Source organism: Mya arenaria, chromosome 4 (genome assembly GCF_026914265.1).
Source record: "Mya arenaria isolate MELC-2E11 chromosome 4, ASM2691426v1".
Taxonomy (NCBI): domain Eukaryota; kingdom Metazoa; phylum Mollusca; class Bivalvia; order Myida; family Myidae; genus Mya; species Mya arenaria.
Window position 1 is genome coordinate 24503067 of NC_069125.1, and position 22073 is coordinate 24525139.

The window sequence follows — 22073 nt, forward strand, 5'->3', positions numbered from 1 at the left end:
CTGGTTCCTGTTCCAGTTTTTACCCAGCTGATGTAAACATTATGAAATGATAACGAAAATTTCATTGGATTTTATTTCAAAATAAATCGTGGAACTAAACTTCCGTTAAAAAACTTAAGGGAGACCGTGCATTTGAGAATTGACACTGAACCAAAGTGGTAAGATTCCACTTTTTTAGGGAGTCACATGTTTTCGCGACAGTGTCAGGCCAGATCAGCTGATTGAAAAGGATTAAATCTGTTAACAATTTTAACCTTCCATATGAAAATTATTTTTTAAACAAGGAAATGTTTTTTGAGTTAGTTTCACATAACATCAATTAACAATAAAATATGTATAATGTTGATGAAAAATAAGGGAAACACAAAAGAAACCACAGTGACTTGGAGGGAATGCGCTGAATTTTGACCTCTACAAAATTTAGTGCCATTTTACCTAAAATAACCTAAAATATATTTTTTTCTTCAGCTTCACCAAAGGGGTCACTCATACCAACCATCTAGCATAAATAACTATGAATTACGGCACTATGAATTAAATAGAGTACTCTATTTAGACAAATCTAGATTTTCTGACTTTGTAAAAGTGCCGTAATTCATAGTTATTTGTGCTAGATAGTTGGTATTTTAGGTAAAATGGCACTAAATTTTGTAGAGGTCAAAATTCAACACATTCCCTCCAAGTCACTGTGAAAGAAACAACAATACTGTACTGTAATTATTTAGTGTGTGTGGGTAAGAACCAGCTGCCTGGTTTTCTCAGGTAGTTGGAGTGTGTTGCTAGTGTTCTGGTGGTCGTGGGTTTGAGTCATGCACCAGTCTCACCTTTCCATCCAGGTTTACTAATGCATCAGTAAACTGTAACCACACCCCCCCCCCAGGTCCCGGGAATAGCGGGGACTTTGATTTTCAGTCTATCCAATATCCCGGGTAAAATATCTGTCCTGTGGGGACAATCGGCTGGTAAAATCCCTGCTTAATGCCTAGGATACCTAGGTAAGGCCCATTACCCGCTATTTCCAGAGCGAATACAAAACCACCGCATTCACTCGGCACTGCAGGGCCACCTGGTCTGTAAAAACACATACCTTTTTCCCCCGCTATCCCCGGTAAAAAACACATACCTTTTTTCCCGCTATCCCCGATATACCCCCAGACCTGGGGGGACTGTGGTTACAATTGACTGGTGCATAATATTATAGTTATCATCTATGTGCTTGCCAGCAGGAGTTAAATGCAGCTCCTGTGAGTTCTATTACTATAAGACCAGCTTCCCCTTTGCTTAAAAGAAACACAGAGTATTGTCTGGCTTGTCGGATCCAGGATTTAACGTAAGAGTGTGTGCACGCGGGGGGTGGGGGGGTCGCATAAGTATGAATTGCTTTAATTTTTTTTAAGACAACCCATATATAAAGTAGCATTTTTCCCTAACATTGTATCAATGCACATGTTATTATACAGATCTCTTATTTAATCATCAGAAATGGCAGAAGAAAAGGACAAATCAGATATAGCTGAAAATGTGTCATTTCCGCGGAAACAGTCAGCAGCGTGGGTGGCTATGAAGAAAGTAAAGACGACTCTCAGTCTTACAAACAAGGGAGCTACACCGGTCAACTGGAAATGTGTCTTTTTGGTCTTCATTTCTCTCGTAAGGGAGTATTATAGAGATGTTCACTTTATCAATGTTAATTATAAGATAAAGGTCTCAAGTTTGTACTCAAGATACTCATGTCGCAACGTTGATGTTTTGTATATAGCTTTAAATATTAAATGATGTCCAGTGAATTATGTCTTTGCCAACTTTAAGTGTATGACGTTCGTTATTTTTTCTGAACATATTCTCATGTCAGAGTATTAATAGTTTAATAACTGTAACATATACCGCATTATTATTTTTCAGTTTTCCAGTTCATTTAACATCACATTCCTGTTCCCATTCCTTCCAGAAATGATTTTGGTATGAGAAATTTATGTTTTAATTTGATTAATTGTTGGAGGACAATGTTTAAAACAGAATAGATCTGAATATATACAAACTATTTTGTGTTGAACATAAGCGTTCACTAAGTACTGGTATCGTTGGTGTTTCTTGCAAATGTAAAACAATGAGAAGTAAATGACCATTGTTTTTAACCAGGTTTTCAATAAAAACCAGGTTATAAGAATAAGGATGTCACTGGGTGGAAGGGAAGACATCAAACATTGGTTTAAGGCCGATGACTTACTTTACATAGATGGGTACTGATTAAACTTGGCATGTAGGTGGATTATGTAAACAGCTAGCTTGGGATTGCTTTTGAAAGTAGAAAAAACTGTTTTTGACTAATTTAGTAAGGACAGACATGAGACTGGCCGTTATTATGGTCCATGGCCCTTGTTTCTGGAAACATATGACAAGCCAAGTTTAAGTCCCTTATATCAGTTAGACAATTGACTTGCTTCTACTTCATTCTACATGTAACAAAAAGTAGTTAGTCATGATTATCTGTAAAATTACTTTCTGTAATAGCCTCAAAAATCTTTATAAGGAGAAAATTGGAGAAATTATACCAAACTAAAATAGTTGCTTAATGTAGTTTTATAAACAACTTGAGGCCCCAGTTTCTCCAACAATCTTAAGTGCTTTATACAGAAGCATGCTTAGTACTAACTTACATAATTTTTGATTTGGAATTTTGGAGTTTAATTGTGAAATATTCTCCTTTTTAAAATGGTATAGGTTATAGGGAATGATTAGTGAAATAATTATGATAAGGTACTTTTTTGTTTTGTAAAATCACATTTAAGTAACATAAGTAATTTAGCTGATTGAAATAAGATGCGTAAACATGACTTTGTGTGATGTGGCAGATTCCTCGGCATGCTGTTGATATCTTTATGCTCATTGGTTTTCAGATGTTTGGTTTCAAGGAAGAAGAGAAGGGCTACTATGCTGGAATTGTTGCCTCTGCTTTGTTTCTAGGAAGATTTGTGGGCTGGTAAGCACTGGTTTCAAATTTATGTAGCTCTAAGTTATCAGTATGACAACAACTATTCACTATCTATAAATCAACACCTTAATGTTTCTTATCAAAAAGACAGCCTTAAACTGGTATATCAAATTATATTGTTAACCTTATCTGTTTTCAATGGTTTCTATTGGAGGTATTGAGATACACATTTGCTTTCAAAGACTAATCATTTTAGACAAAATATTTTTTCCATTAATGCCTCATAGATAATGTTGTAGGGTTTTAGCCAGGATTTAAAAAGGACATGGTGCTGCAGAAAAGGGACAGGATGCTAAGGGTAAAAAGGGCACATTGAATCGGGTTATGAAGAACTTGAACTTTATGAATTTGGCAGAAAACGCATGGTGATCACCATGAGGGCAGAAGGCTGCTATTTAAAAGGACAGGGTGCTGCACCCTTCCATAACCCTGCACCTAAAACTCTATTGTCAACTGGCATTGTTCTTGTGCTTTGTTTACTCTGATGAAATATATCTTCATGGCTTTAAAAGTATTATTATTAATTTTCAGTTATTTTTGGGGCTGGTTGTCAGATAAGAAGGGACGCAAGCCAATCATTCTGATCACTGTGATTCTGAATGGGGTTTCCTCATTGGCGTTTGGCTTCACGACCACTTTGTGGTTTGCTTTTGTGACCAGATTTATCTCAGGACTTGTTAATGGTATGTACTTAGATATTTGGTACCGTAGGTAAGCTAGGGTAGGTTAAATAAAATGCAAGAAAAATGTTTTAGGGGGAGGTATCCCAAAACCCAGAGCAAGATTCAAACCAAGATTTTTTGTCATTTTTTTAGATTAAATAAAAGAAACATTGTTTGCTTCTGTGTTATATCACATTTTTACCTCTCTTACTGAAGAACAACATATCATCATTTTTACCTCTCTTACTGAAGAACAACATATCATCATTTTTATGTCCACCAACAACTAGGCAAAACATGCTCTCAATGAACCCTACTGAATATGGTTTGTTTATGCAATGTCCTGTCTGTGTGCAGGCACTTTATCAAATCCTGTCTGTGTGCAGGCACTTTATCAAATCCTGTCTGTGTGCAGTGTGCAGGCACTTTATCAAATCCTGTCTGTGTGCAGGCACTTTATCAAGTCCTGTCTGTGTGCAGGCACTTTATCAAGTCCTGTCAGTGTGCAGGCACTTTATCAAGTCCTGTCTGTGTGCAGGCACTCTATCAAGTTCTGTCAGTGTGCAGGCACTTTATCAAGTCCTGTCTGTGTGCAGGCACTCTATCAAGTTCTGTCAGTGTGCAGGCACTTTATGAAGTCCTGTCAGGGTGTGCAGACACTTTATCGAATCCTGTCTGTGTGCAGGCACTCTATCAAGTTCTGTCAGTGTGCAGGCACTTTATCAAGTCCTGTCAGTGTGCATGAACTTTATTAAATCCTGTCTGTGTGCAGGCACTTCATCAAGTCCTGTCTGTGTGCAGGCACTCTATCAAGTTCTGTCAGTGTGCAGGCACTTTATCAAGTCCTGTCTGTGTGCAGGCACTCTATCAAGTTCTGTCAGTGTGCAGGCACTTTATCAAGTCCTGTCAGTGTGCATGAACTTTATCAAATCCTGTCTCTGTGCAGGCACTTTATCAAGTCCTGTCTGTGTGCAGGCACTTTATCAAATCCTGTCAGTGTGCATGAACTTTATCAAATCCTGTCTGTGTGCAGGCACTTTATCAAGTCCTGTCAGTGTGCAGGCACTTTATCAAGTCCTGTCTGTGTGCAGGCACTTTATCAAGTCCTGTCTGTGTGCAGGCGCTTTATCGAATCCTGTCAGGGTGTGCAGGCACTTTGTCGAATCCTGTCAGTGTGCAGGCACTTTATCAAGTCATGTCTGTGTGCATGCACTCTATAAAGTCCTGTCAGTGTGAAGGCACTTTATCAAGTCCTGTCTGTGTGCATGCACTCTATAAAGTCCTGTCAGTGTGCAGGCACTTTATCAAATCCTGTCTGTGTGCATGCACTCTATAAAGTCCTGTCAGTGTGCAGGCACTTTATCAAGTCCTGTCAGTGTGCATGAACTTCATCAAATCATGTCTGTGTGCAGGCACTTTATCAAGTCCTGTCAGTGTGCAGGCACTTTATCACTTTATCAAGTCCTGTCTGTGTGCAGGCACTTTATCAAGTCATGTCTGTGTGCATGCACTCTATAAAGTCCTGTCAGTGTGAAGGCACTTTATCAAGTCCTGTCTGTGTGCATGCACTCTATAAAGTCCTGTCAGTGTGCAGGCACTTTATCAAATCCTGTCTGTGTGCATGCACTCTATAAAGTCCTGTCAGTGTGCAGGCACTTTATCAAGTCCTGTCAGTGTGCATGAACTTTATCAAATCATGTCTGTGTGCAGGCACTTTATCAAGTCCTGTCAGTGTGCAGGCACTTTATCACTTTATCAAGTCCTGTCTGTGTGCAGGCACTTTATCAAGTCCTGTCCATGTGCAGGCACTTTATCATGTCCTGTCAGTGTGCAGGCAGCTGTATCAAATCATGTCTGTGTGCATGCAACTGTATCAAGTCCTGTCATTATTAAATATTCAAATTTGTACTCTCAATTATTAATTTGTATGACGTCTGGGAGCATGAATTGTTTCCAACAGTCCTTGTCAATAAAAATGAATGTTTTGTTTTAAAAGGTACTGTTGGAACAGCGAAGACAATTTTATATGAGATATCAGACAACACAAACCAGGCTGTGGGCATGTCCATCATATCAGTGGCTTGGGGGTCGGGAATTATAGTTGGTCCTGCCGTCGGAGGTTTGTATCATAAAACGAAAGATTAAAAAGTATGAGATATGAACCAAGCTGTTTGCATGTCAATCATATCTATGGCCTGGGAATTCAGGGATATTGGACCACACAAACTTGGCTGTTGATGAGTGCACTAACAATTATTCGATCAGCTAGTTTTAATGATATTGTACAGTTTATTACAAATTTTACTAATCTTGATATAATATGATACATGAAGTTATACATATCTTAAATAATAAGATTGTCAAAATTTTATTAATCACTTAGTATGCTCTGAATAAAAGATGAATATAACAAGACTTGTCACAGAGATAGCCATATTGACTACTCCCCCCATTAAACTTTTATTGCTTTGTAGTCACCTTCTGTTTTTAAAAGTAAAAACACAAGGATTTGTGACTTTCATACAAATAACATCTTAACCAATACATCATTTTTCTGAATGCCTGTTCCACAGGATACCTGGCGAACCCATGCAAGAGCTATCCAGACGTGTTCCCATCTGAAGGTTTCTTCTACAAGTTCCCATATTTCATTCCCGGTTTTGCAGCATTCATAATCTGCCTCATTCCCTTCCTGCTAGATGTATTCCTGCTGCCTGAGACTTTAAACCTGAAGTAAGAATCATTTAGACGTTTTACATTGTTCTTAGTTAAAATAATGTTAGTTTTAAAGTTTTATTCATGAAGTTTCTATCTTTCTAATAAAAAAGTGAAGGTCATGGCCATGGTGTTGTTGCCATTAGCGTCATTGTAATTGTCATACAAAAACATTCACATATTACCATAAATGGGACAACTATAAAGATGGCCATTATTTTTGGACTACATTTAGAATAGCAATAACTTCGACTCAATTAAAAATGTCATAATAAAGACTACATTCAAAATTACTTGGTCCACATTCAAGTTGGACGTAACTTGGTCTATATATTAAGATAAGATAGTCAAAACTTGGTTTACATTCAAGATGGCTCTCTCTAGCTGTATTCAACATCACTTGGCCTACAATTAAGATGGCCATAATTAGAACACATTCAAGATGGTTATATCTTGTACCACATTCAAGACAGCAATATAAGTACTTTGACCATAACTGGGACATTCAGGATGGCCTTTGCTTGGACTACATTCAATGTGGCCATAGCTTGGACTACTTGCAAAATATCCAAGATTGCCATTATTTTGACTACCTTCAGTATGACTTGGACTTGCCATACCTTTGTCTACATTAGAGATAGCCACAACTAAAACTACACAAGATGGACATCACTTGGATTATGTTTAAGATGGCCATAACTTGGTCAACATTCAAGATGGACAAACATTGTACTTTATATTCAAGATGGCCCTAGCTTGGACTTCATTTAAGATCGACATGACTACATTTAGTATATTTATATGAAACTTGGTACAACTATACACAATGACAGTTCACATTTGTTAAGCAAGTGACATAAAAATATTACTCTTGCTGAAGTAATTGTAAGTAATGCCCTTTGGGCGTAAATCAATGAACATGGTGAAGAGATGCCTCCTTATTCCTGTAATTCAGTTTCCTCCATCATTCAATGGCATATGTATTAGTTTTGCATGATTTTTTTAGTCCTTACTAAGACTTTGTTTAAGAGTTATGCTTGTTGCCTTTGATATGTGTTGAAAAGAATTTCAAGTGAACCAAACATTTTAAGATTGATCCAACAGACTAATATAACATCTCCACTGCTCTGGTTTATTTGCCGCTTACAAAACGTAGATAACCTCAGGAGATACAGCCTGTTTATTTTGTTCTTGCATGATTTATTTTTGAATAAAACACAAATACATTACAAAATATTCAGATAGTGGATATTGGGTGCTAATTCATTCAGCAAACGTAATCAATTTATTCCCAACAGAAAACAGGAAATAGAGATAGAAAGTGACCCAGAGGATGTACATGACAAGACAAGTTTACATTCCTTACCACATCATTCCCCCTGCCTCTCCCCTGTACCACGTATATTGAGGGGGGACACACCCAGAATGACATGCTCTGTGGAAAATCTACATGTAGAGAGTGAAGGTGCAACATTTTTAGCTGGTAAGTTGCTTTTCTTGGTATTGCTCTTGCTTCTTCTCTCCATCCCCATTTAAGCACATTCCCCCTGCATGACCACATATCATTCCATTTTTGCCCCTTCGATTTTTACCCTCCCTCATCTTTTTGCCCTAGCATACCCGCCTTCCCCCTTTCGCTGCCTCTCCTCGTTTCACTCCACAGATCCTCAATCCTCAATTGCATCTCTTTTTTCTCCTTCTCAGGATTCAAACCCCTCCATCTACCCTACCCCAGGCCTCTTCCCTCTCCTGCGGCATCCTAACATTCCCATTATCACATCTCTTTTGACCCACCAACTCCCTGCCTCAAAATGGGAACAAGTGTACCATTCCCTATTTCAGGTTCAAGAAAAGAACTACACATAACCCGACATGGACTCTCAATAACAGATGTTAGAGATGACAAACATCCTGAAAGCCATGTCAAACACCACCATGACAATAAAGACTTCTACATTAGTGATATTGATGATACTGAAATGCAGAAAATGTTACCTAAAGACCTAGACAGACAAATATCAGTACAAAGTGCACCAGCAATAGTTTTAGAAGATTCAAATGGTGCTGTACAGACAGATAATGGTAATGTTGATGTACGGAAAGTGGACCAAACATGCTTTAAGAAGTTCTTGAATTATCCAGTTATACAGATGATGAGGTGAGAAAATTTTGTACTTGAAAGTGTGTTTGGCTACCAGATATTTTTAGACTTTCAAAGTCCCAATATAAAAAATACTTGTTGGTTTTAAAAGAAAAAAATTGAGGTATTTACATCAAAGCTTTGGTATAATCTATTTAGTCAGCGGCGGCGTTTTGGAAATAGGCACATCTAGAGCCTTAAATTCTGGTTTTAATAATAATCAATTATTATAATGCCCTTTTTTTAACCAAAAAAACTTTCAAGAACTTTTATCCTTGGCCATAACTCAAAGCTAGAATGATACTTGCTACAAAGGTTGCAAAAGACAATATGCACATATTCTGACTTTAATAATTGCCGAGTTATGCCTATATCTTTGACAGAAAGCAGCATTTTTGTTTTTTGTTCAATCCCAATCTCAACTCATTTTTATACGCCCGAATGGTCGTATTATGTTATGGCCTCCATCGTCTGTTTGTCCGTCTGTCCGTCCGTTAGCAATTCCGTGTCCGGGCCATAACTTGGTAACTAATAAAGCGATTTTCAAATAACTTTATACAAATCATCACTACATTAAAAGGATGTGTCGCGCACAATTTCCAGGTCCATACCTCAAACACTAGGATCACCATGGGGGGGGACGTTAGCAATTCCATGTCCAGGCCATAACTGGGTTACTACTAAAGCAATTTTCAAATAACTTTATACAAATCATCTCGACATTAAAAGGATTTGTCAAGCATGCTTTCCAGGTCCGTACCTCAAAGGCTAATTTCACTGGGGGGCGTTAGCAATTCCGTGTCCAGGCCATAACTTGGTAACAAAAAAGTGATTTTCAAATAACTTTATACAAATCATCACTACATTAAAAGGATGTGTCGCGTGCAATTTCCAGGTCCATACCTCAAAGACTAGAATCACCATGGGGGTGCATTAGCAAATCCGTGTCCGGGCCACAACTTGGTCACTAATAAAGTCATTTTCAAATAACTTTATACAAAGCATCATTACATTAAAAGGATGTGTCGCACGCAATTTCCAATTATTCTATGTTGTAAAAAAATACTGTTGAACAAAGGTTTTTATTAGCACTGCTAACTTAAGTATCATTAAAGTTTCAATATTGGAAGTTTAAGCCTTTGTTGTAAACACTTCACACCTAGTAAGCAGTATACTAGCATAACCTAAATGTTTATTAAAGACCTCAAGCCGAATCTTCTTCGGGCGTATAATGCTCCGTTTCGCGGTGCTCTTGTTATTTATATCCAAAGAAAATCATGGGTTGATTTCTTTTAGCATTATATACATTACATTATATTTATTTAACTTTGAAAATTATTTATATTCATAAGAAAAGTAATTCTATATCAAAATACATATTTGAGTAATAACTGAAACAAAATGGGCTAATTTGTTAACGCATAGTAATATTAAGATATCTTGCAAATATATTGGCTATAGAATATTGGTCACAATTTTATTTAAATATTAATCAGAATTTGAAACAATCAAGTGTTTAATCTTTCCTTTTCATTATATATATAAGTAGTTGTTGAATGAATTAAATATTAAATACATTTTACAGAGTAAAGTCAAACCACTGTTTATTATTTCAGGCAGTTTGAAGTGATAGTTGCTGTATCATTGTACAGCTTGTTCTCATTTAGTGTGATAGGTGTGGAGGAAATCTTCACTGTATGGGCTGCCACAGATGTTCTCCTGGGTAGGTCTTGGTCAAGAGATTTCACGTTATGATATATTGTGTTTTTCTAACATCTCGGCAGGTAAATGTTTCACTGCATAACCTGTGTAAACAGTTCTTTTGTAAATTTGGCTGTTTCTTCAAAAGTAAAGTTAAGATTTTAAAAAAGCTGTAGTGCCATCGTTAATGGCAATGTTATCAATCTATTTAAACTTGAATGCTTGTCATGACTGAATGATAAATGAAGAATTAACAAAGAGCTTTCTACAAAAAATTAAAATATGGCCATTCATGAAGCGAGTACCTTTTCTGATCAACATATTTTCATAAGTTGTGCACTCATTTTTATGCCCCCGAAGGTGGGCATATTAAAATCGCACCGTCCGTCCTTTCCCTTGTATGGACAGATTTTAAAATAACTTGCCACATGTGTTCCACATACCAAGACGATGTGTGGCGTGCAAGACTCGTGTCCCTACCTCAAAGGTCAAGGTCAAACTTAGTGTTTATTCACAATGGAGTGCTGCATATAAGGACATAGAGTATAGGTTGTCGTGTCCGGGCTGTAACTTTCTCTTGTAAGGACAGATTTTAAAATAACTTGCCACATGTGTAGCACATACCAAGACGACGTGTCGCCTGCAAGACCCGTGTCCCTACCTCAAAGGTCAAGGTCACACTTAGTGTTTATTCACAATGGAGTGCTGCATATAAGGACATAGAGTATAGGTTATCGTGTCCGGGCTGTAACTTTTCTTTGTATGGACAGATTTTAAAATAACTTGCCACATGTGTTCGGCATAACAAGACGAAGTGCCGCGTGCAAGACCCGTGTCCCTACCTCAAAGGTCAAGGTCACACTTAGTGTTTATTCACAATGGATTGCTGCATATAAGGACATAGAGTATAGGTTGTCGTGTCCGGGCTGTAACTTTTCTTTGTATGGACAGATTTTAAAATAACTTGCCACATGTGTTCGGCATAACAAGACGAAGTGTCGCGTGCAAGACCCGTGTCCCTACCTCTAAGGTCAAGGTCACACTTAGTGTTTATTCACAATGGATTGCTGCATATAAGGACATAGAGTATACGTTGTCGTGTCCGGGCTGTAACTTTCCCTTGTATGGACAGATTTTAAAATCACTTGCTACATGTGTTCCACATACAAAGACGACGTGTCGTGTGCAAGACCCGTGTCCCTACCTCAAAGGTCAAGGTCACACTTAGTGTTTATTCACAATGGATTGCTGCATATAAGGACATAGAGTATAGGTTGTCGTGTCCGGGCTGTAACTTTTCTTTGTACGGACAGATTTTAAAATAACTTGCCACATGTGTTCGACATAACAAGACGAAGTGTCGCGTGCAAGACCCGTGTTCCTACCTCAAAGGTCAAGGTCACACTTAGTGTTTATTCACAATGGATTGCTGCATATAAGGACATAGAGTATAGGTTGTCGTGTCCGGGCTGTTACTTTCCCTTGTATGGACAGATTTTAAAATCACTTGCTACATGTGTTCCACATACAAAGACGAAGTGTCGTGTGCAAGACCCATGTCCCTACCTCTAAGGTGAAAGATACACTAAGGGTTTATTCACCAGGGAATTCTGAATATAAGGACATCACAGTGTAGGTTGTCAAGTATGGGTGGTATTTTTTATGTTCAGAGGCAATTTAAAATAACTTGCCATATGTATTTGACACGTAAAGGCAAGATCAACTTTTCATGTACTGACCTTGTTCGTAGGTCAATGTCACATTCGGGGGCATTCGTCACATACTGTGACAGCTCTTGTTATTTAAGAAGAATAGATGAGTGTAGATGTCTAAAAGCATGTTGCGTTCTTGTTTCAAATTATCTACCTCTTAAAGGGAAATAGAACATATAATATTTGTTTACTTTCCTGTAAATTTTTAGATATTAGTTGTTGTCTGATTAAATTTTCATGTGTGCTTTCTACACCTTATTTCAGACGGTCTGGGGTTCGAGCCCAATGAGATTGGCGCAGCTCTTGGTGCATCCTCATTTCCCCTGTTGTTTCTGCAGTTGTTTGTTTTTCCTAACCTTTGTCGCAGATTGGGTATTAAAAAGGTGGGTGGTGTTTGAAAAACCATGCTAACCATAAAGTAATTTCCTTTAACAGTCTCAGAACTTTAAAAAACACACAAAAAGTGTGCTTAGCTTGATCCTTTTATTAGGAACCTTATTTTTAACAGGTTTTCCAGAAACTACATATCTTTTCTAGACATTTCTTCTTAAAGTTTTAAGGCAATTTGGGATGTTTACTTATATATAAATATTTCCTTAACCTTGCATTCAATTCATGTTGTACTTCACACTGTTGTTGACAACCATCATACTATAATGTTATCATAAATACAAATTATGGCCCTTGATTGATTTAGAATGTTTGGTTAAAATTTTAGATAAATTTTTATTTTCAATAATTACTCCAATGCATATTATTCAATGGACTTATTCTTCTCAATGACATCACACAAATGGGTATCATTACTTCATTTTATCTTCTAAATACGAATATGGCTCTTGATGGACTAAGAAAGATTGGTTAAATATTTAACGCAAATTGGAATATTCACTTTAATACTCATATACCCTTCATCCAATGGACTTCATATTTCACACACTTGTTGACGGTCATCATACAATTAGGTAACATAACATATTATCCTAAATACACAATATGGCCCTTGATCAACCTAGATTTGGTTAAAGTTTCAGGGCCTCCATGTTTACAGAAATACAAAATATCTCTTGCTTTTGCTTTTTTCTTGATTGTTTTGGACAGGCACATAAAACATCATTTATGTATTAATAAGACAAAGCGGCGTAGAGTCGATAGAGCTGCGCTACGACAGACACTTAATGAGTGGTGTCTTATATCAAGACACTGGACTAAATTCACAAAGCAACTTAGATACAAAAATCAATCATTTAAGTTGAGTTTAAAGAAAACTAACAATGTTGTACACAAAACATATTAGTGTAAGAAAATGTTTTAAGTAATAAATGCGAGTGAATAAATTTTATTAAAATTAGAGCACATTCAAACTAATTGTAGTAAGAATTTAAAAAGCACACACTAGATTCAAAATGTTCCGGCTTTAAGAATACGCCCCTTATTCCTGATTCAGATTCTACTGGTATCCAATGTTCTTTGTATCTCATATTGTTAAGGTATTAAATGAACTTTGTTTCTCATTTTTCAGACACTTCTTGTGTGCACATTGATACTGCTAGCAGTCACCCAAGCCATGCCTTGTCTTCACCTTCTCTCCAGCAAGTTAGTGCCCGGGATAATTATTCAACTTTTATGTTCAATGGGTTATTATATATCACCTACAATGTTTTGAAAATCGGTTTTAAGACTAGCTGCTGTTTTTCAATAAAGAAATAAACGAAAGTGCAAGTCAATCTATATATTATGAAATATTCTCAAAGCTCCATTCTCATCTGTCTGGTCTGTATTAAGCCCCTGTCACATACGTCATACAACAGGTATACTGCAGGTCTATTGCAGAAAATTGGAGAAAATTGATCCACGATGCGCAACATGGAAAGAGAAACCAGAAATAAACTTTAAACAATATCAAACATTATTCAATGACAGTTTATTAAGTAATTTCAAATATGTATTGAGAACAATTAGATACCCTCAATGAATAGTACTGTCCAAGTTAGTTGACAAAAATTTCTTCTTTTGTCCCGGTTAATGTCCACATTATTAAATCTTATAACTAATGAACACATTATTTGCGTTATATTTTGATCCCTCATTTTTAATTTGAACTTGTTATTTTTTTGGAGGTTTGTACATGTTTAAAACAAAAAGCCTCGTAGTTATATTTTAACATCGGGTTCATTCTGTGGTTTGTCGTGTGATGCATTATATGTCCAATGACTTTGTTTTGATAGACCTTCAATTGTGTACCCTTTTTGGGTCAACTGAGGCACTCAGAATAGTCGGAACGTCCTACGATAGTGCTAGGATTGTCACACTTTTAACATATAACTGAACTTTAAATGCCCTCTTACATGTTCCACTATCATACCTATGTTCAGTGATCGTCATACTAAGATTATAATTATATCTAGGCTAAGGATTTGACTTTGCCAGCTTTGACCTATTTTTAAATACAATCGTACAACAGATATATTTGATATTTTTAAGCTAATACGCAACTTTCAAATCCATCAGTACTAGCCTTAATCAGTCCCCCTGTCATAATCCTGCTATAATTGTACGACAATAAAATTCCTACGATTTATGTGACTATGCTTTACTGCGTGATTTTCCATTAATTGATAAACAGATACATGAAAACATGTAAAATATTTTACCACTACATGTTTTTTATTTCTTCAGTCCTGTGAGTTTGTGGACGCTTCTAATCTTGTTGAGCTGCGTACAAAAGTTAATGGTCAGCTGTGTGTTCTCATGTACTGGTTTGTTGATAAATAACTCCGTCCAGCCCCACCTAGCAGGCACTGTAAACGGATTGGCAATGACCGTTACTGCCATGACAAGGTATGTGTTTTTCATTTGCTGGCCTACTTATTAACAACTCCGTACAGCCTAATTAGACACGCCCTATAAACAAATTGACATGACAGGCTGAGTCTTAAGATCATTTGTGTTTTCTCATATGCTGGCCTGGTTATTAACACCTCTGTACAGCCCAGCTGTTTCCTGAGTAGAAACTAGTACTGGTGTCCATTTTAAGAGGCCATGAGAAAGTATTTCTAGTAAGTATCAAGCCCACAACCTTTTACAACCTTTTAGATGAGAGGCGAACACCTGTTAATTTAATAAGCTTCTAGTGGATAACTAAACAATCTCGAAGCCAAACAAAAACAAAGGCAATACTTGAACCATATTTCTTTCACTTTTCAGGTCAATAGCGCCTTTATTTGGAGGATCTGTATACACTTGGATAGTGTCATACGCGTCTCAAAACATCGGACCACCATTTGACATCAGTTTTGTATTCTTCTTGTTTGGTCTCATCTACTTTATTGTGTGCCTGGTTGGAGTTACAATCCCTAACAGTCTCAACGAACAGAAGAAGTAGGAAACTATGTGTGATGTGGTAAGAAACAACTCACCATATGTATCTGAAGTGTATATCTGAAGAGTATACAATAGGGTAACCTTTTTTAGCTTGTCTGTTTTTCTCAGAAAAAAACAAGGAATCGTCATAGAATAGGTGTCATCCTCTGAGTTGTTGTCATCATCTCCATCATGCAGAATCCTCAGTCTGGACAATGACTCAAATCCCATTTAAGATTTTTACATGTAACTTTGTTCACGTATTGCAAAATACATTGTGCACATGGCATGATGCGAAACAAGGCCCATAACTGCCGTCTTAAGTTTTGTTGAATTATGTCCACAAACTCTACACAATTACAAACGAGTGTTAGCGGAAAAATGTTTTTGTATGTCAAATTCTACAAATCTTGATATTGAGAGGTCAGCGCCATATAGACACTTCATATAGAATAAGGAGAGTTATGATCTTCTTTTGCGGAGCCTTTGATTTTTTCTTTTATTATTATAAGTTGGTGTGGACATTACACTTGTTGTATGTATTGATGAATGTTTCTTGTTGAGTTTTTCTTTTGAACATATCCCACACTTTTACCTCCCCTACTCAACAATGTGGACCATACCTGTCTTTTTCTTAGTGCACTCATAAAGGGCATCAATGCTGAATCATGGAATTCAAATATAAACCAGGGGTTATGTATGAAATTATTTTTCTTTTCATACATGAAGAAGGGAACATCTAGTCCATTTTTTAAACAAAATTATCATATCAGTTACATTTTTATTGACAAATTTGTTTTGTATTTTTAACAGCTATCACTTTAAATATCTTTATGTTGTTAATTGTTCTTGTATTGTTGTTTGATAAATTTGTGCCATGACTTAAGTTAGCTAAAATACAATTAATGGTTGTTAAGTCATATTTTATCATTTTGATTTACATACAAAAAACAATATCGTTTTAAACATAATAATATTTATAGTTTGCAAATTTATGACAGCTGTTTCCTGCTATTTTATTTTTTAAAATTGTGTTTTTTGTTTAACGATCTGATGTATGTGCATAATAAATATAATCAGGATTTATTTCAAATAGATAATTCAATACATGTCCAACTTAAATTTACAATATAAATAGGTTGTTATTGTTTCTATAATGATTTATACATTTAATCTTTTCAGATGAGTAAGCAGATTACTTGTACATAATGACTTTTCATATTAAATCTAACCTTGTTTATCTTGTTTATTTTTAGGACAGGTATTTATATTTCTAGTCAATCCATGACTTTGCTGTATCATCATTAGACATAATACGAAATGACTAACCGGGTATCATTTGAGTCAATCCATGACTTTGCTGTATCAGCATTAGACATAATACGAAATGACTAACCGGGTATCATTTGAGTCAATCCATGACTTTGCTGTATCAGCATTAGACATAATACGAAATGACTAACTGGGTATCATTTGAGTCAATCCATGACTTTGCTGTATCAGCATTAGACATAATACGAAATGACTAACCGGGTATCATTTGAGTCAATCCATGCAAGAACTGAAATGGGTTTACATGTATTATGTTTTTGATCTTAATGTTAAGGTTTACAGAGTGAAAAGTCCTATGTTTGTGAATGCCATAGTGACATTTATGTTGATTCATGAATATTTCAGTAATTTGTATACATGCTTTAGGAATGACACAAGTTTCATATTTATCATTGTCATTAAATCAATGTGTTCCTATGTTGAATAAGGTCATCATTCCATGTACACATGCAATAGAATATGCCTATGTACTAGAATGCCACAACTGCATATAATTATTTGCATAGAATTATTTGATGTCTCAGTAATTTGAACCCATAATAAATAAGGTCAACCAGTCATGTGTACGTGTGAATGAACGTATCTACGTACCGCATGTTTTTATTATTGTCATAAAATAATTAAATGTCTCAGTAATGTACATCTATGTTAAATAATGTCACAAATCTATGTGATGGGATGTATTTATGTTCTAGAATGTTACAACTGCATATACATCATTGTCATAAAATCCTTAAAATAAATGTCTCGATGATGTGTATATATGTAAAATAATGTCACTCATCCATGTTCTCATGTGATTCAATGTACATGGTGTATCTAAGGCGTAACATGTTAATGCACGTTAGATTTCTGCCTTCTTTTTACTACATTAAAATTAGCGTTAGTGTGTAGATAAAGGAAAGAAAACACACTCTTAACATCGAACAAATATGCTATAATGCTATGAATACTTAAACACTAAAGTTTGGCACGGGTTTGTAATATTGAAATTATTGGTATCAAGGGACATTGGAATATGAAATTTTACTTAAATTTGAGCTAAAAATTCTTTTAAACGCGGTCAATTTGTTGGAAATGTGCATATGTTATGAAATACGAATCATTATGGGTTTTTTCAACTATGGCCGTTTTAACATTTCAGCAAGGTCAGGTAAAAATCAATTAAACCAGTATATCCCTCAATAAAATATGCAAGGTAAAGGTAATTGTGTTTAATTATTACAAAGAAGCTGTATTATTTTTTAATCAGCATAATTTGTTGGTACCATTAAATATATTGAATTAAAACAAACCTTGCAGAACATTTGTCATTAAGTATGCACCTCTGTGAGCATTAGAATGCCAGGGATAGCTATACATGTCTCAAAATGCTTTTATGTTCTGCACATATTCATGTAAATATATTAATTTTTTGAAATGCTTTCCTGTTATGCATGTATAAATTGATCTTGTTTTAAAAGGCTTTTATGTTATGCATATATAACATTTTATGTTTTTAAATGCTTTCATGATATGCATATATAAATTGGTCTTGTTTTAGATACTTTCTTGTTATACTTATTGACCATGTTTTAAAATGTTACAGACTGATACTATGAATGTAATGTAATGTAATGTATCCATGTTTGTCAGATGTTGTTGTTAATTTAAATAGTGCCTTAGGAATAATATTTTTGCTTTAAATTCATAACATATGGATTTGTAATGGTAACTAATGGTTTAAGGTACTTTTTCAGTAAATATACACTTTTGTAAAAATGATGCTATATGTCCAAAAAGTGTAATTATAGTCAAAAGATCATGTTTAAAGAACTAAGTATTACTTATCGTGCTATAAAATGGATGGTTTATCAGCAGTTGTTGTTTTTAAACACTTTTTATTACTATGAATTTTATTAAATGTGACGTATTATGTATTCTCTTGTGGCGGTGGGTAGGCGCCATCTACCAAGTCATCCGCGCTGCAAATGGATTTTTCTGTGGCAGCGGGTAGGGGACACCGACATCTACCAATTCATCCACACCGTAACTTGAGAAGAGTTTGTCATATCATCACCAAGCTTGCACATGATGTCTATGGGCAGAATATCTAGCAAGTTTGATAACTAGACATATGCCCGGGTCACTTAAGAGTTGAAGCCCTTGAATTGCCTCAACTACACAAACTTTATTTTGAACTCAAGAAGCTTTTGTCAGATCATCACCAAATTTGTGTATGTGTTTGGGAAAAAGATCTAGGCAAGGTCCGATATTCCTATATCATAACCAGGCATGTTACCAGTATCAATCGAGTTATGATCCTTGAATGTACAAAAAAGTATCCACAGTCCCACTCTGTAAATTTGACTCCAATTATCTTTGAAACTTGAATGGGCATTTTTTGTTACAGTCTGCATCCATGTTATCAATGACAAATTGATAATGATTTTACAACTGGTGTTATGCGTTATATAAATTGTAAGTGTTCCAATGTTGTTTGTCTATCATAACAAGAGAGCGAACTTTAATAACCATTGTTATATATTTGTGATGCTGTCAGATACGTGTATTAGGTAGTGATAATTATACATCGCATTGTATTTTTTATGTTGTGGGTATATCTGTTGGATATCAATGAATTATATATTGATGAAAATAAATGATATAATACGAAACTACTATTATTTCCGGTGGTTTATATATATTTGATGTTTGTCACCATTTTCAAGTTTTAGCCGCCAAGTGTTCATGTAGATGCGCACAAGCCTTGGATGTAATTTTAATGACGTAATTTTCGCATACCATTTAGGGTGCTTTCCAGAAAACAACAACAATTAAATGTCATTTTATATTAGTTTTTATACCAATAATAAAAAATAGGATTGCTTGTTTCAATGTATGATATTTTTCAACGCGTTATATAGCTTTTGGTTCTCACCAATCCCATAATTTGCGGTCAACAATTTTTAGTTTCTTGCACTGGTTTTTCTGTCCATTCATAACGTATATGCATATATGTAATTATAAATCGTGCTTGATTGCCCTCCCGGAATGACCATTTAGTCCAGTGAGTGCTCTGTTTTGCCTGGCCCCCACATTGATGTCCGCGCTGGACATTTACATCCTATGTCAGTTCCCCTCAACACCTGAACTCCAAGAAATAATCTATATTGTTTTCGACAGTGTCCTTTTTAGCGCGACTATTCGAAGAATAGGTGGGCTATACTACTCACCCCAGCGTCGGCGTCTGGTTAAAGTTTTAGGGCAGGTTGGGATTTTCACTTATAAATCCAATACCTTTCATTCAATTGAGTTAATACTTCACACAGTTGTTCAGGGCCATCACATGATGAGGTTAGATAACTCCATATTATTCTTTACACAGATTATAGCCCCTGATTGACTATGAAACTTAGGTTAAAGTTTTAGGGCAGGTTGGGATATTTATAAATAACTTCTATACCCTTTGTTCAATTGACTTAATACTTCACACAGTTGTTCAGGACCATCACACAATGAGGTTACATAACTCCATATTATCCTCAATACAAGTTATTGCCCCTGATTGACTTAGGTTAAAGTGTTAGGGCAGGTTAAAGTTTTAGGGCAAGTTGGGATTTTCACTCAAAACTCCAATACCATTCATTCAATTGGCTTAATACTTCACACAGTTGTTTAGAGCCATCACATAATGAGGTTAAATAACTCCATATTATCTTTTATACACATTTATGACCCCTGATTGACTATGGAACTTAGGTAAAGTTTAAGGGCAGGTTGGGATATTTATTGATAACTTCTATACCATTCATTTAGTTGACTTAATACTTCACACAATTGTTCAGGACCATCACCCAATGAGGTTACGTAACTCCATATCCTTAATACAAGTTATGGCCCCTGATTGACTTAGGTTAAAGTTTTAGGCAAGTAAAACTTAAGGGCAATTTGGGATTTTAATAAAAAAAACTTCTATACCTTTCATTCAATGCACTTAATAAAATTCAAAATTATTTACGACCATCTTACAACAAGAAACATAACTCCATTTTAACCCTAAATACAAATTATGTCCCTTGAATATATATATATATATATATTTTAATTTCTTTTGACAGGCACATTTTTACATTCTTAACCAGTTTTTTACCAAGGGAAAATAAGGAGGGCTATACTATATGGCCAGTGAACTTTTGTTATTTTTTTTTTTTTAATTTCATTTTAATTTCTTTTGAAAGGCATATTTGTATATTCTTTACCACATTTTCATAATGGGAAATCAAGTTATTTGAATGACTTGCATCATTTTTTGGGTGATGGGAGGGCAGCATCAAAGTCACCTTATGTATTGAATAATTTTAGTAAGGTTTGACATAAATAAACCAAACTTGGTAATATTACATTGCTATTGTATTCACTTCTAAGTCAAAGCGGCGAAGTCGAGCGCGCTGTCTTAGGACAGCTCTTGTTTATCTTTTTATAAGTTATGAGTGTTAATTTCACACTTTTGTTTAAAACCGTCACTATGACCAACGCCGCCCATGTATGCATTGTAATGGCGGACCAAACCAGCTTCAGTCTTCCATGGTCTCGGAAGGTGGCCACGAGTACGGGGCCCTACCTGGCATAGAGCCGTTGTCATATTCTTTACCAAGACTGTCATGGGTCTATTGCATCACAGTGGTGATGAGTACATGTACATGTAATACACATACACTTGAAATACGTTTGTAAAACGAAAATAGGTCTACATAAGGGAATTTAACCATTCATTCATGCAGTTAATCAAATTGATGTCCACTAGTACGCTTAAATAGTGTTTGAATCAGTTTTCAATTTATGATGACAATCTTGCAGCATACATACTTCGCATGATGACTTATCTCGGAAAGATTTTGATCCCCCTGACGCCGGTCTACAAGGCACCCACGTTGAAAATTATCTGATGTCAACATGTCACCTGCTGCACCGACGGTATGTGATCGTCGACAACTTGTTCGGTAGCATTGAACTAGCTTTACAGCTCATTTAGCAGGGTGCTTATGTGACTGCCGACAGGTGATATTCCGTGAGCTTTGCGGCAAAACGCCATGGACGAGGTCAACCAGGTGACACAAACAGTCTAATCCAAAAAACGTTTTTATTGGGCAAGGAAAGCTCCCATTGCAGGCTGCTATCATATGAAAGGTTATTAAATGTGCACTTGTGAACTCTAGACTTTACATATTTGACTATAGCATACAAGTATAACACGTATTCAATAAAATGTTGAATGTTTGGAAATGCCCTTTGATCATGATTTCTATAAACTATGGTGCCTTTAACACTTGTCACGCAAAGGAACCAGAAATAACTCTATCAAAATCAAATGATATATATTACACTGAATTAATTCAGTTTCATAACAACAATAGGTAATTTGGAAGATCTGATCTAGTCAATATTGGGAGGCGAATAATTATAAAGGAATGAAA

The 22073-nt window shown here is 35.7% G+C and overlaps 1 protein-coding gene across 2 annotated transcripts; it reads left to right on the forward strand.

Moving 5' to 3' along the window:
* Window positions 1-17: 17 nt before the first annotated feature.
* On the forward strand, window positions 18-21815 carry LOC128232950 (uncharacterized). Of its 2 annotated transcripts, XM_052946760.1 has the most exons (15): window positions 18-158; window positions 1481-1650; window positions 1903-1959; window positions 2898-2980; window positions 3524-3675; window positions 5651-5773; window positions 6228-6387; window positions 7668-7852; window positions 8212-8527; window positions 10126-10232; window positions 12187-12305; window positions 13445-13518; window positions 14602-14763; window positions 15130-15325; window positions 21457-21815. In XM_052946760.1, the coding sequence occupies exons 2-14, from the start codon at window positions 1483-1485 to the stop codon at window positions 15305-15307; spliced, it is 1884 nt and encodes a 627-aa protein (XP_052802720.1). In that variant the 5' UTR covers window positions 18-158; window positions 1481-1482; the 3' UTR covers window positions 15308-15325; window positions 21457-21815. The 2 variants fall into 2 exon arrangements, with proteins under 2 accessions (XP_052802720.1, XP_052802719.1); XM_052946759.1 differs by lacking the exon at window positions 21457-21815 and having other exon boundaries at window positions 15130-19253.
* The last annotated feature ends 258 nt before the right edge of the window (window positions 21816-22073 follow it).